This window comes from Lichenostomus cassidix, chromosome 3, assembly GCF_008360975.1.
Source record: "Lichenostomus cassidix isolate B80296 chromosome 3, HeHo_3.0, whole genome shotgun sequence".
Lineage (NCBI taxonomy): Eukaryota > Metazoa > Chordata > Aves > Passeriformes > Meliphagidae > Lichenostomus > Lichenostomus cassidix.
In genome coordinates, this window is record NC_139483.1 from 35,339,820 (window position 1) to 35,352,868 (window position 13,049).

Sequence of the window (13,049 nt, forward strand, 5' to 3'; positions counted from 1 at the left end):
CAACTGTGCTCTGCCTTCTCCTTCTGGGTGGGTGAGCTTTTGGCTGGGGAAAGGTGTGGGATCCAACCCCTTTCCCCACTGGGAGTGCACGCTCTCCCGGCTGCATTTTGCAGCAGCTGCCGGGGAGTCCGGCTGTCCCTGCTGCCCGCCCCACTTTCGCCACACGAGACCACAGCATCTACCGTGACTGCACAGTCCCTTCCGCCTTGCTGGCTGGCCGGGGAGAGAGCCAGCCCCTGTCCCTGCTGCCCCGCTTGCTGCCCCGAGCTGCTTGCTGCCCTGCCTGCTTCTCAGCTTGTCTGCCATTACCAGCTGTGTGAGGCTGACCTGACCCTGCGCCACAGCGCCTCCTGCAGCCGCTCAGCAGTCATCGCACCTGCCCTGCCCGGCCGGGAGCTCAACAGCGCCCCTGCTGCTTGCGACCGTGATTGCACCACAGGGGAAAGTGCTCAGCAGCTCAGTGCTCATCTGCTACTGGTTTCTGGTTTTGTTTGTTGTTGTTATTCTTGTTACTGCTTGTTTGCTCTGCTAGAGATACTAGTAAAGAACTGTTATTCCTTTTCCCATACCTTTGCCTGAAAGCCCTTGATTTCAAAATTAAAATAATTGGGAGGGAAGGGAGATCACATTCTGTGTCCTAAGGGAAGGTTCCACCTCTCTTAGCAGGCACCTGTCTTTCAAACCAAGACAATGCGTAAGACAATAAATCTGCAATAAATCTTGATTTTAAAGTAAAACACAGAGTCAGTTAGCTTGATATCTGCATTATATTCCTCTGCTTACCATAGAGTTGGTAAGTTACTTTTGCAAAAATCATAAAGGACCTTGTATTCAAATGTGGAACATGATTTTTTTCCCAGTGAAATTAAAAGGGGCTGTAAATGTTCATTCTTTGGAAAATTGAGTCTTTTCAGTTCATACCTTAGCTCCTTTATCTGAAAAAAAAATGAGGTTGTAATGTTTGCTTACCTCTCTGAAGATCTTTTTGATTCATATGTGTAGAGCATCATGTCAATAGTTGGTCATGGCCATTAGATAGTGGCACATGAGAGCAGGTACTTCATGTGTTGCTTGAAAATGATAGAGGTGCAAATGTGGAGGAATCCTTCAATGGTCAGGTTGGAGAATAGGTCTGAAAAAGCCAAAGGAAAGTTACCAACTTCCACCATTCTTTCCAAGGACAAAAGCCAAAATTTGTACTTAACCATTTTCTTCTCTGCTCTTCTGTCCTGCTGTGAAAGTGACTAATTTCATGTGTCATCTTGTGAGGTTTATGTTTTCTTTTCTGCCTCAGAATTGCCAATAGAGGCTGATCAACAGGAAGATGGGAAGAAGGAGTGCTACTACAATCTGAACGATGCTAATTTCTGTGACAACGTGCTTACATCCAATGTAACCAAACAAGAATGCTGCTGTACCTTGGGTGCTGGTTGGGGTGATAACTGTGAAATCTTCCCATGCCCTGTCATTGGAACTGGTAAGAGGAGGCCTGGCCTTCTGTCCCTTTGCAAGCTCTTGAAGCACTGTGTTCATATTAACAGAGTGTGCTTTGCCTTTAGAGAAGGCTTGTGCATTAAATCCCATATTCTGCAGTATTTAGTCATGACTTACCCATAGGAATCCTCCACAGAGGAAATGGTCATCAGAATAATTTGTACCTAGTGTAAATCCATTGGCTTCTCTGCAGTTGCCCTAGGGATAAAAAGAGCCTCTTACTGAACAGCGTTAACTGCAATAGATTTTAAGCTAATATGGAGTCTCACAAAAGCTTTTTCCAGATGCTATGGTAACATGTTAAATTTTTTTGGACAAGCTGGAAAACAAAGATAAGCATTACAACATTTTTGAGTCTGCGGCTATTCTTTGTAATTTTGTGTGTTTCTACAACACTACAAATTACTGATATATATTATGGCATTAGTTTTACCTTTTGCAACTTACTGAACAATTCAGTTAATAATATTGTCTGCAGACCATTGTTTTTAACCTCTAAATATTAAATTAGACAAACATACCCATGTGATATTTTTCACAAATTTTGAAAACCGTGTTTGAAGCATAAACAATAATGGCTAAAATTCAGAATCCTGCTGGAAAAAAATCACATGAGAGAGAACATGTGTAAACCTTTTGAGATTAAATGCTAAAGATTACTTTTCACACAAACACACTGTCATGTTTAATTCCTGTTTCAACTATACCTTAGAATCGGTGAAACTGAAATGAAATTCGTAACAAAAAAGGGGCCTCTCTGCTTGGATAGGTTTATTTGATTCTGTATAGTCTCCGAGACACTTGAAATAATTTCTCTCTGTAATGCACACCATGTTCTCCTGTTGCAGTCAATTAGTGTTTTTCCTGTATGAGGACTAAAGAATGTGGACAGGAGTTTGTATCTCAGTTGGGGTATGTCTAGATTACAGCTTGCAGCGTAGCTCAGAGAGGCCCATGCTAGCTTTAATTAAGATAATTTGGCTACTGGTATTGTAATAACTGTGGTGCACTATGAAACCTAGTAAGGGATACATTCTCCTGCCAAAGAGCAAGAGAAATGAGTTTGCCTGGAGCTCTGTTATGCTGTGGGCACCCTAGCTTGGTTTGTGAAAGCTAGCTCTGCAAACTGAGAGCAGGGGAAAGTCAGGCTGTAGCATTTATCATCCCCCATTTAGCTAAAGGTGTCTATGATTGCCTGATAGATGCAAATAAGGCCCATATTTCAAAATACCCTGTAACACATGTAACACTACATATGTGAATACCTTTTTCTTAACAACATAATTTTTTTTCTCACTCTCCCAGCTGAATTTACTGATTTGTGTCCTGAAGGAAAAGGTTTCATTCCCTCTGGAGAATCATCTTACGGGCTTCTTGCTCAGAATTACAAAGGTCAGTACTGACTTGTATTAAGTTTAATTATTTCAGAAGTTCTGGTAGTTGATTGACTACAAATGTGAACCAGGAATGTAAACATAGTAATTCAAATTTTATTAGGTGATAAAAACAGTTTGTAGTATAAAACATTACTGAAAATCATCATTTTGCAGACTGTTAAGAATTTCAATTACACAGTCTCTGTAATACTCTGGTTTAATTTCTACTAAGTGCTGTATATTGTGAGAATAGGTGCTGAGACCACAAACCACAAATACTCATTTGCATATGGAATACAGTGCCAGTTTAATTCTGGAGAATGGAGAGTTGGAAGAATTCCAAATGGAGAGTTGGAAGAGAGAAGAAGAGTTCTGTTAAACATTTGGACTGCAAGGGAGAATGAAGAAAATAAAATTAATTAATAAAAACTGAAGTTCAGCAATGCTATTTGCATTACAGAACTTCATGGAATAATTACTGGTGGTAGTCCAATGGTAGTAGAGAAATCAGAGTGATAGAAGTTGGTAGATGTGGGTGGGAGGGAGTTGGCATCACCCAGAAGGAAAAGTGAGATCAGCAAAATTCATTTTCAGGTTTGAGAAGTAGCTATCAATATTAATAATTTGTAAGGCTGTCACAGAGTTCATCCTGAAGTCTCTGAGAGTGTTTTTGTTCAGGGATTGTTTAAGGGTGTTCTTTATCTTTTCAGATCTAAGCATGTCCAAATGCGTCTTAGATAAAATCTGCATTGTTTTTGTGCTACCTCAGGGTTGAGAATATCTCTAGCTGCTATAAATACTGAAATGTAGAAATAGTTAATCTGGAGGTATCTTCCACAAATCCCTGCCATAATAAGGCTTTTTCTGGTTTTAGTAAATTTAAGTTGTAAAACCTTAGGAATGGCCGAAAAGACAAATACTTAATAGATAAATAACTTTTACCAATGTGCTCTTTTCGTAATGTGATCTTTCTGTGTTACACTAACTTACATGTTTGCCTTTGTCCACAAGCTTCTGCTAGTAGGAGCAATTTTTTTTTTCTTTTTTTCTTTTTTTTTTTTTTTAATTGGAATTATCCATCAGAAGTGAATAGCCTGCTAGCCTTCCTTGGCCTTGCTTCCAGGCTTTCCCGTTTTTCTCTAGATACAAATCCATGTTCCACAGGAAGAAGACAGATGTGTACATGAAATTTCCTATTAATCTTTGCATTGTTATTGCTGCTAAACAAAATATTTAATGTTTGCAGCTACTTAGTGGCTGGAAGAGTGGCTGTAAAAATAAGTTGTTTTCTAGATCTTTCAGTGCTTCTGGGAAAAGGAAGCATTTGAATGGTTCGCCTTTAAAACTACTGTACAGCTGGCAATGGCAGCTTTGAGCTAAAATTTGTGTTGCCCCAGAATAAATGGGAGTAAATATATAGAAGACAGTGGATTAAAACAATTGGTATTGAGAGAAGAATGACCTACTTTATGCTGTGCTTTTTGTTGCCATTTTTACTACCAACCTAGCTTTAACAGACTATTCTAAGTAGGTCTAGCAAATGAAAAGTAGGCTGGTAAAAAGGAAGTGAGTGGAATTCCAAAAGTGACAAATACATAAACACAAGACTGGGAAAACGTGTGTACAACTGTGAAAAGCCATATATGAACTGGCCTATATTTTCTGTGAAACCTCCCTGAAAACATTTAGCCTCATTTGAAAGTGTGGTGGATTCTCTTTGTCAACTGTCACTAGTTCTATAGTGTTTGCCACCCTATGTTTAGCAACAGACATCATTGGTTCTGTGTGGAGCAAGGCTGTACTGAAGTTGGGCTTTGAAAAACCAAGCAGTTTAAACTGAATTTTGCTTGAACAGAGAAGTGTATATGATTTATTCCATCTTGCTTCTCTATGTGGCATGATAATAACTATGGTAACACAGCCTTTAATATTTTCTCCCCAGATGCTGATGAATGCCAACTCTTTGGACAAGAGATCTGTAAAAATGGCTTCTGTTTGAATACACAGCCAGGTTACGAGTGCTACTGCAAACAAGGCACATACTATGACCCTGTTAAGCTCCAGTGCTTTGGTAAGTTTATTTAAAGTGGTCTTGTCACTATAATGGTATACAGATGGGCGAAACAAGCAGACTCATACAGCAGGATTCCCATCAGAACTGTGGCATTCCCAGTAAGGAGAGAAACACTGGGCCTCTGAATTCCTGTAGCAGCTTTGTAAGACACATTGGGTCATTTCCCTTCCTTCTGCTTGGCTGAGCAGCAATTCTGGATGACACAGCTGTGGCATGTAGAGCAGGATTTGCTTTATTTGCTTCCTTTTTCCGCAAATTACTCCCAGGAGTTTGCATCTCCAGAACAGCCCTTTGTGCTCCTTTGAGTGCATAGTCAAGAGCTGGTGCCAGCCTTAATGCAGGAAGCACAAAGTGATCAGAGGGGGCTCCCTCCTTACAGGCACACTGCTGCTTCACGCTGCCAAGGTACAATTTCGCCCTCTGTTCTTTGTATGTGAGCATACAAAGTGAATGAGCAGTGAAAGGGGTGAGCAGTGAAAGCCTGTATGTTGAGGCTCACCTTTCATTTGGTAAGTGTTCTGGGTTTACTATATCAAATTAAATTAACACAGATTTTTTTTATTATTAATTTCAAGGGCAGATATTTTCCACAAGGAGTTCATATGCAATGTGAAATTACAGTTGAGGTCATTGATAAGCCCATTTTAGTCTGCACAACCTTGTACTCCTTTGGTTCTGGTATTCAACTGAAAATTACTCATGACCATGACCCTGGCTTTTGCTTTGTAAGCAGAGAACCATGTATAATGTGCAGAATAGCATAATGAAAGGAAGTAATTTTTACAACTGCTGTAAGAGAGACTTTCACCTTGGGATTCTATGCTTGTTCTTTACAAAGGGTGGGATTTTTGCTGATTAAAGGTAATTTGTCTGAAGTGGCCTGCTCTTCCCTTTGAGCTAAATTTCAGCTTTTACTGTCCAAGACAAACTAAGAAATATAAGTACTATGGCTAGGTAAGGTGATCCCTTCTTCTGACAAGCTCATGAAGTATTGATAAGAGTATGCCCACCTCTAATGCCTGCTGGTACTGTCCTAAAGGGAGACCAATGTGGGAAGCAGTAGCAGCTATGCTGGATGCAGGGTATTTCTGGCACTCTGACCCCCCCAACAAGCCTCCTCATCCTCCCTAGTACTCCTCCTTGCTAGCTCCCTAATACTTGAGGATCACAGGTCAGCATCCTTCAGATGTCTGTCCTTCTCCATGGGCACAGGCAGGAGGATTTTGTTGCCAGCAATTGGTATTTGTGGTAATTACCAGAAGGCATGCAGGGAAGTCTGCTCCTAATATAGGAAAACATAAACATAGATTAACACAATGCAAATACTTTGTGCTGGCTCTCCTTGATACATTTCCTTCCATTTTAAAGACACGGATGAATGTCAGGACCCAAACAGCTGTATTGATGGCCAGTGCATTAACACAGAAGGATCTTACAACTGTTTCTGTACACACCCAATGGTTTTGGACGCAACAGAAAAGAGATGCATCAGACCAGCAGATTCGAGTGGTATGATCCATTATACATATTACTGAAGTGAGTACACCTCTATGAGGTGGTGCTGACATGGCTACAGACCTGAAGTCTAAGCTTAGACTGGGTCATCCCTGGATGAGGCTGCTCTTCTGGAGGATTTTGGAAGGCAATGCTTGGACCATCGTCTGTTGATCCAGAAGGCATCGTGATGTAGGACTCCACAGTGCTCCACTTTTATACAGACAGGACATTGCTGGAAGTATTGTGAGATTAGGCTCGGGCTGAGGAGTCTTCAGCCAGTTCACCAGCTCTGCGTCTGCCTTTTCCAGCCTTGTAGGTAAAGAGGCACAGCCTGCTTGCTGTCTCAGTAAGGCTGGGGTTTGGCTGCAGGCTAAGTCTGGAGATTCAGTTCTATTCAGTAAAATAAAAACAGGAATTACAGGATATAGGAGGAAGTAGCTAAAATTGTATGTGTGCTTTCAATTGAGTAACATTGAAGGTACATTGAGCTCACGGTTTCAAGCAGTGGGCTTCAATGTCACCGTTAAAGTAACATCTTTGTGTGTTCTTTTTATTTCAGTAGACACTGATTTCAGAAATTAGTTAGATATGAGATTCTTAGAGACATCTCAGAAATCCAGAGCATTATGCATCTGCACAGCTTTGTCTATGCCACTCATGTCTTCAAAAGAATTGCTACAAGGGGTTTGATTTAATATTGGTACTGTATAGCCACAAATCCGGACCTCTGGTTCCTGCAACTTGCAGTGAATTTTCCTGAGATGCTTCTGTGAAAGGAAGTAGGAATACAGACTAAATGCCTGCTTTAGTCACTCCAAATTGTAAGGCTGATACTTTTGAGGAGTAATGTGGTCACCCTGTTGCCTGGAACAGTGAAAGAACCACAGCATTTCTACTGTTCAATCTTCAGTTAAAGAAACCAAGAGCAGGACTGTCCTTTGGGTTCAACTAGGACGTGAAGAGAATGCAAGGGCCCAAAGGGTCTTTTGTCATGAGACATTTGGGCTGACATGGCAATGATCATCTCAGCTAGCACAAAGCACTCAAGCCTTCTATTGCTGCTGGCAGTGTCCTCCCTCTCACAGAGTGGGAGGGAGCAGGCTGGCTCCTTTACTGCCAGAATTTGGAGCTGGTTGCAGAGACCCACTGCTGCTTTTCACTGCATGTTCTGGCAAGCTCTTAGTAGAATAGGTATCTAAGTGGTGATCACCTTCATGCTTTCAGAACTCAGTTTTACTCTTGAGCAAGGTTTCAGTTCTGTACTCACCCAAGCGTAGTGTAAAAATTCAGAAAATAGATATGCACAGACAAAACAGAACCTTGGTTTGTGACAGTGCTTATTTTTCACTCTGTGTTGGAACAAAATCAAAACTTTGCAGATGTCTTCACAAAACAATTGTGCTGAGGTTTTTACATTCCAAGTGGAAGATTAAGTTTACAGTTCCTCTCCTTCCGATCAGCAGTGATCAGAACTTGCTGGGACTGGGAATGGTTTCTTCTGAGATCTGTGTCAAAACTATTATGCCTCTAAAATATTCCAGCCTTGACAAAAATACAGATTTTTGTTAATGTTCATAAGAATGTGACAGTAGTTCACAGCAGTATTCTGTCTCTAACAATAGCTGTAAGTAGATGATTAGAGACCAGGAGGGCAGATAAACAATACTTCTCTTCACCCTCCCCAGCACTCTCTCAGCCTCCAGCTATTTTCAGCTCAGGGGATTTCCTGAGACTGATGTAGTTTGTCTGTTTAGTTAATGGGACTCTCTCATCCAAGTATTTGTTCAGTCTCCCAGGGAGCCCATGTAAAATTTTTGTTCAGCTCTGCCCTAGTTGTAAAAGTTCTTTCGGATGCCACTGATGGCAATATAAGAAAAGCAAAATAACAACTTTTAAAGAGCCATTATGTGAATAGAGTTCCCCAGACATTCACCTCTGTCCCAGTGCTGTTTTTTGTCAAGCTCTGTTACCTTCCATGGGAGCCAAGCTGAATCAGTGTTAAGTGTTCCACAATGACTGTGATTTAGGAAGATTTTTTCCTTGGGTGTCCAACTCAATGTCCTTTTAAATTGGCCTAATGTGACAACTCAGAACCTTTTAAGATTTTTGCATCCATTGAACATTCAATGGATGAGCCACCTCAGGCGCTTAAAAAAGGTCATGACTTCTAAGCTTAAATTTGTACTCAACGAAGTCTATAAAGCTAAGTTATTTTTCTAATCTAAATTCATAAAATTTTTCATTATGCCAGTGTCTTATTTAAATAACAGTGCTGTGATGATGACCTAATCCTTTCTTCTCCATCAGAACAAACTGAAGAAGCTGAGGTCTACCAGGACCTTTGCTGGCAGCACCTAAGTGACGATTTTGTTTGTAGTCGACCACTGGTTGGAAAGCAGACTACATACACGGAGTGCTGCTGCCTGTACGGCGAAGCCTGGGGCATGCAGTGCGCCCTGTGTCCCATGAAGGAGTCAGGTAAGGAAATGCACATGTCACTTCTTGGAATGAAATCTGAAATGTTAATCACTTGAATCCCTTCCATTTGTACCCGCACCAGTAACATAAGAAAGAACAAAAAACCCCTAGGCCCTCAAGTTAAGGGAAATGGGTTACCAATCAGGACTGAAGAATTCCCAGGGAATATAATTTATTGTTTAAAAAAAAGGTTACAGTCATGTTTTTAAAAGAGTATATTTTATTTACGCATTTGGGAATCAGATATTGTTCCATGATATTTCAAGTAGAAGGTGTTGCTTGGGGTGGCTACAAAAGCTAAATGGCTACAGAGAGAAATGTCATTGACACACAGATTTATTTCTGGGGACTGGAGAAGGGGCCAGTGGAAGCAGCATAGGTATATATGTCATGCTGTGCCTGAGATATGTCAGCCCTGGTATACACAGTCTGGTACTAACTTCTCCGCCATAGAAACTATCCCAAGGTCTAGTTTGGATGCAGCTTTCTTACTATAAATATCTCTTTCAGTAACCTGTTCTTCCATGTAGGAATACCATCTTGCACTGGTGAAGCATTTTATTGTGAACATACTCGGATTTTGACTTGGGCCTGTGTTACTCTAATGATAATGTTGTGGCTAAAGCAATACATGTTTTACTTGTAGAAAAAACTCAGGAATTAAAAAACTACATGGAGAAGCTCAGTGAAGGATTAATGTGGTTGTTTCTGTCTGCTTGGGTTTTATGCTTTTATAATTTACTTGCAAGGTCCTTGGACCTGTTCTTAGATATCTTTACTTCTTTGAGTTTGCTTTGGAAATGCAGCAACTGAAAAAAAAGCACCTGATTTTGATGATGTTGGCTGGAGTAACTGCTGGCTGATGCTTACCCCAGAAAGAGACTGAAAAAGAAAAACAGGGCATGACAGAAGCTTGATTTATAAGATATGGAAATCTCTGAAATGTCTTGCTCAGAACAAATCTTTTAGGAAGACATCAAATTACTATACCCACTAGAATAACAAATGTGATTGAAAGAAATGTAATAGTAACAAAAACACAGGGCACTAGCTAATAGCAAGAATCACTGCTATGACCTGGAACTCCTCAGATGGAAAGACTGAGCAGATTAAAGGAGTTTTGCTTTGTACAAAGTTCATCACATGATGAGAGTGACCCATCTGTGGCATGCAAGCATGCTTCTCAATCCTGAGAGAGGGAAGAAAACTGTTCCTGTTAGAGAGAGGTCAGGTACGTACAAGATTTACGTCCAGAGATTTCTAGCTAGCTATGTTGAAAGCAGGATAAATCTGAAAAGGAAGAGAAAAGGACTACCAACATGGTCAGGGAAAGAGAACCTGTCTCACAAGAGAAGATGAAAAATTCCAAACACAGATGCAGAGCAAAGGTTGCAAATTCTGAGGCTCTCCACTACAACACAATCATGGAGGATTCTTAAAAGCTTTTTAATTAAACAAAAGTGCTGTTATGAGTTAAAAATTAGAACAATTTCAGTCTGAAAATATTAGCTGGTTTTGGATCATTAGGAACGCAAGACTCTGGAGCCTCAATCCTGTGCCAACAGTGGAGTGCAGATCCCCACTAGCTCTATGAAGAAAATTGAGAAATTCATTTTAAAAATTACGTGGATATCCCAAAGGATAACATCCTAAACATCAGCTGGATGATCCTTAGTCAAAGCTGAAGAGCATTATGTTGGATAATAAAATCTTTCTCCCTCCAGACATAAGATAACTTCTATGTGATGTTTCATTTGCATTGAGAAGTATCAGCTTTAACTGGAACTATGAGTCATGCTTTGATCCCCAATACTTTAAATTATCCTTATGGATTGGAACATAGTTAAAAATAAAAGCATATTGAATCTTCATTATATCAGAACAAACATGCAAGCTTACATTTCTTAGTGGAAGTGGCATGTGCTCATTTGTCCTCACACACATGTGCACTCATCCACACAGAAACCTGGAAGCCTTTTTCTGTGTTCAGGAACATTTACCAAGAAAAATTTAAAGCTGACTGAACTGAATAAATTATTCATTTGACATGTCTTCAGTCTGTAGCACTTAAAGTGATATCGTTGGCTCCAGAGAGTGCTTTCACACCTCCAGGCCAGTAGGTCACAGGTTCAAGTCCTGGCTGAGGAACCTGGAATTTCTCCATTTTTAAATACTTAGATATTGTGTTGGCCGAGTTTACTACTGGAGGTGTTTGCTTATTTCCCCAGTTAGGGGCTTTCTGAAGATTTGTAACACATGTTAAAGAAGACCTGGTGATGTGAAAAGCATTATCACCACAAGACTTTCACCATGAAATGGGTTGGATCATAGTCCAGATCTGTGGTTTCCTTTTACCTTGTTTATGCTCCCATTCTGTTTGAGGATCTAGACACCATCGTTAGAAAGAAGGAAATACAGGCCTACTACCATAAGTGATACTTTTGTGAGTCCCTTCTAAAGATATTAATCCTTTAGTAAAAATAACCTCTAGCTTTTGTAACCCAGCTTGTTTTTAAAGTGCTTCCATTTTTCATGACATGATTTAAATATCCTGTTGAGGTAGGATCCAGCATAACACTGGTGGGAAGACAGAGCACTTATGTAAGAATTTATCCCTATTAAGCAAAAAGAAATACAATCTTAAATCAGCATGAAAACAGAACTTACACGGTTGCTACAATTTCTACTACTAATCAGTGCTTAATTAAACAAACGCCACTGAAATCACTCCAAACATTCAGAGACTGAAACAAAAATAAGCACCTGTTGATATTGCAACTCAACAGCAACTTCTTAACAACAGTAAGACTGATAAGCATTTTGATGACAGCATTGAGGAACTCAAAATATTAGTTCAAAGTCCCCATAAAAGTACTGCAAACATGAACTGTAGTGCTCTGGTTGAGTATGTGTTACTTGTGCAGCAAACAAGGGATGTAAAGGTAGATTCTTTTCAATAACATCAGTTCTAACATTATAATCTTATGATATTATCATATCGCATATGAAGACTTTCACAGATTGCATCCAATACCAAAATATCAACTACTGAGGTGTATTCTCTCTGGTGTCATTAGTCTGTACTTGCCCAAAGAATGTTTAGTAATTATTCTTAAAAAACTTCTGTATTACTTGAGGTTTACCAATAGCAATCTATAGTAATTGACCAATTGAGGAAAATTAGACAACTGGATACTTTTGGTTTAGATAACAATACCAAATCCTTTCTTCATTGCACCCACACAAAAAGATACATCTTGGATGAGCTGTCTTCGGAAGTTCTGCTTCCTTGGTCAATTTACTGTTAGTGCCTAACAGCCCAACTCACTCCATCCAGAGTTCATGGTCTAGAAACTGGTAGCAAGACAGCACCAAAAGGTTTAGGAGCTGGGTCAAAGCCTCCATGCCAGAAAACAGAGCAATTGGCCCAGACTGAAAAAATCTGAAATCTAAAATAAAGCCATATACACCTCAAGTTAAATTGAACATGTAGGACCTGAACTGTAATCCTTCTGAGGTTACAGAAGTTCCTGGGAGACCCTTAGGGGACCGGAGCGGATTTTAGACAAACTGTATGGTTACAGGAGACTTGAAGGGAGAAGATAGAACTAACAGGTAGAAAATGTTGAGTGAGGTGGTGTGCCAGGGTCACTGTTTCATTTACAGAAACTGCCTATTTTCATATTCATAAAATGAACTTTTTGAGGTTATTGCAGTGCAGTACCACCTTTGCTTCACCTTAAGTAGCACCTTAAGATGCTAGTAAGATGGTATTAGGAGCCCCTGAACCAAAGAGATGTCAATCAGTTCAGGAGGGCACTTTCTGTTCTGTAGCTGTCTGCCTGGAGAAGCTTTCATATAGAAAAACAGGGTGAAGTAGGTCAGGGACTCTGCAGCTTTAGGAGATGTTTTAATAACTATTGAGAATGTGGGTACATTACTACATTTATAACTTAGACCTTTTTGTTGGTGTGAGTTCTAAGATCATGTCATGAGCACATTCTCATGCAGCTGTAAAAGGCACCAACATTCAGTTTATCAGCCTTCTTATTTGTGTATCCTCATAAATACTTTTTCTACTCTGTTTTAAATTCTATTATTTTGTGGGGTTTTATGGAACCACTTTATGT

The 13,049-nt window shown here is 40.0% G+C and overlaps 1 protein-coding gene across 7 annotated transcripts in view; it reads left to right on the plus strand.

Annotated features, from left to right (window-relative positions):
• LTBP1 (latent transforming growth factor beta binding protein 1) overlaps positions 1-13,049 on the plus strand; it is a 180,164-nt gene that overhangs the window by 155,893 nt on the left and 11,222 nt on the right. For 6 of the 7 annotated variants that reach the window (XM_085055266.1, XM_085055268.1, XM_085055270.1 and 3 more), the window contains 5 exons: positions 1,295-1,477; positions 2,800-2,886; positions 4,813-4,941; positions 6,313-6,453; positions 8,749-8,919. In XM_085055266.1, coding sequence (XP_084911392.1) covers positions 1,295-1,477; positions 2,800-2,886; positions 4,813-4,941; positions 6,313-6,453; positions 8,749-8,919 — 711 coding nt within the window. The remainder of the gene's footprint in view (positions 1-1,294; positions 1,478-2,799; positions 2,887-4,812; positions 4,942-6,312; positions 6,454-8,748; positions 8,920-13,049) is intronic. The other variant, XM_085055269.1, reaches the window with a different exon arrangement.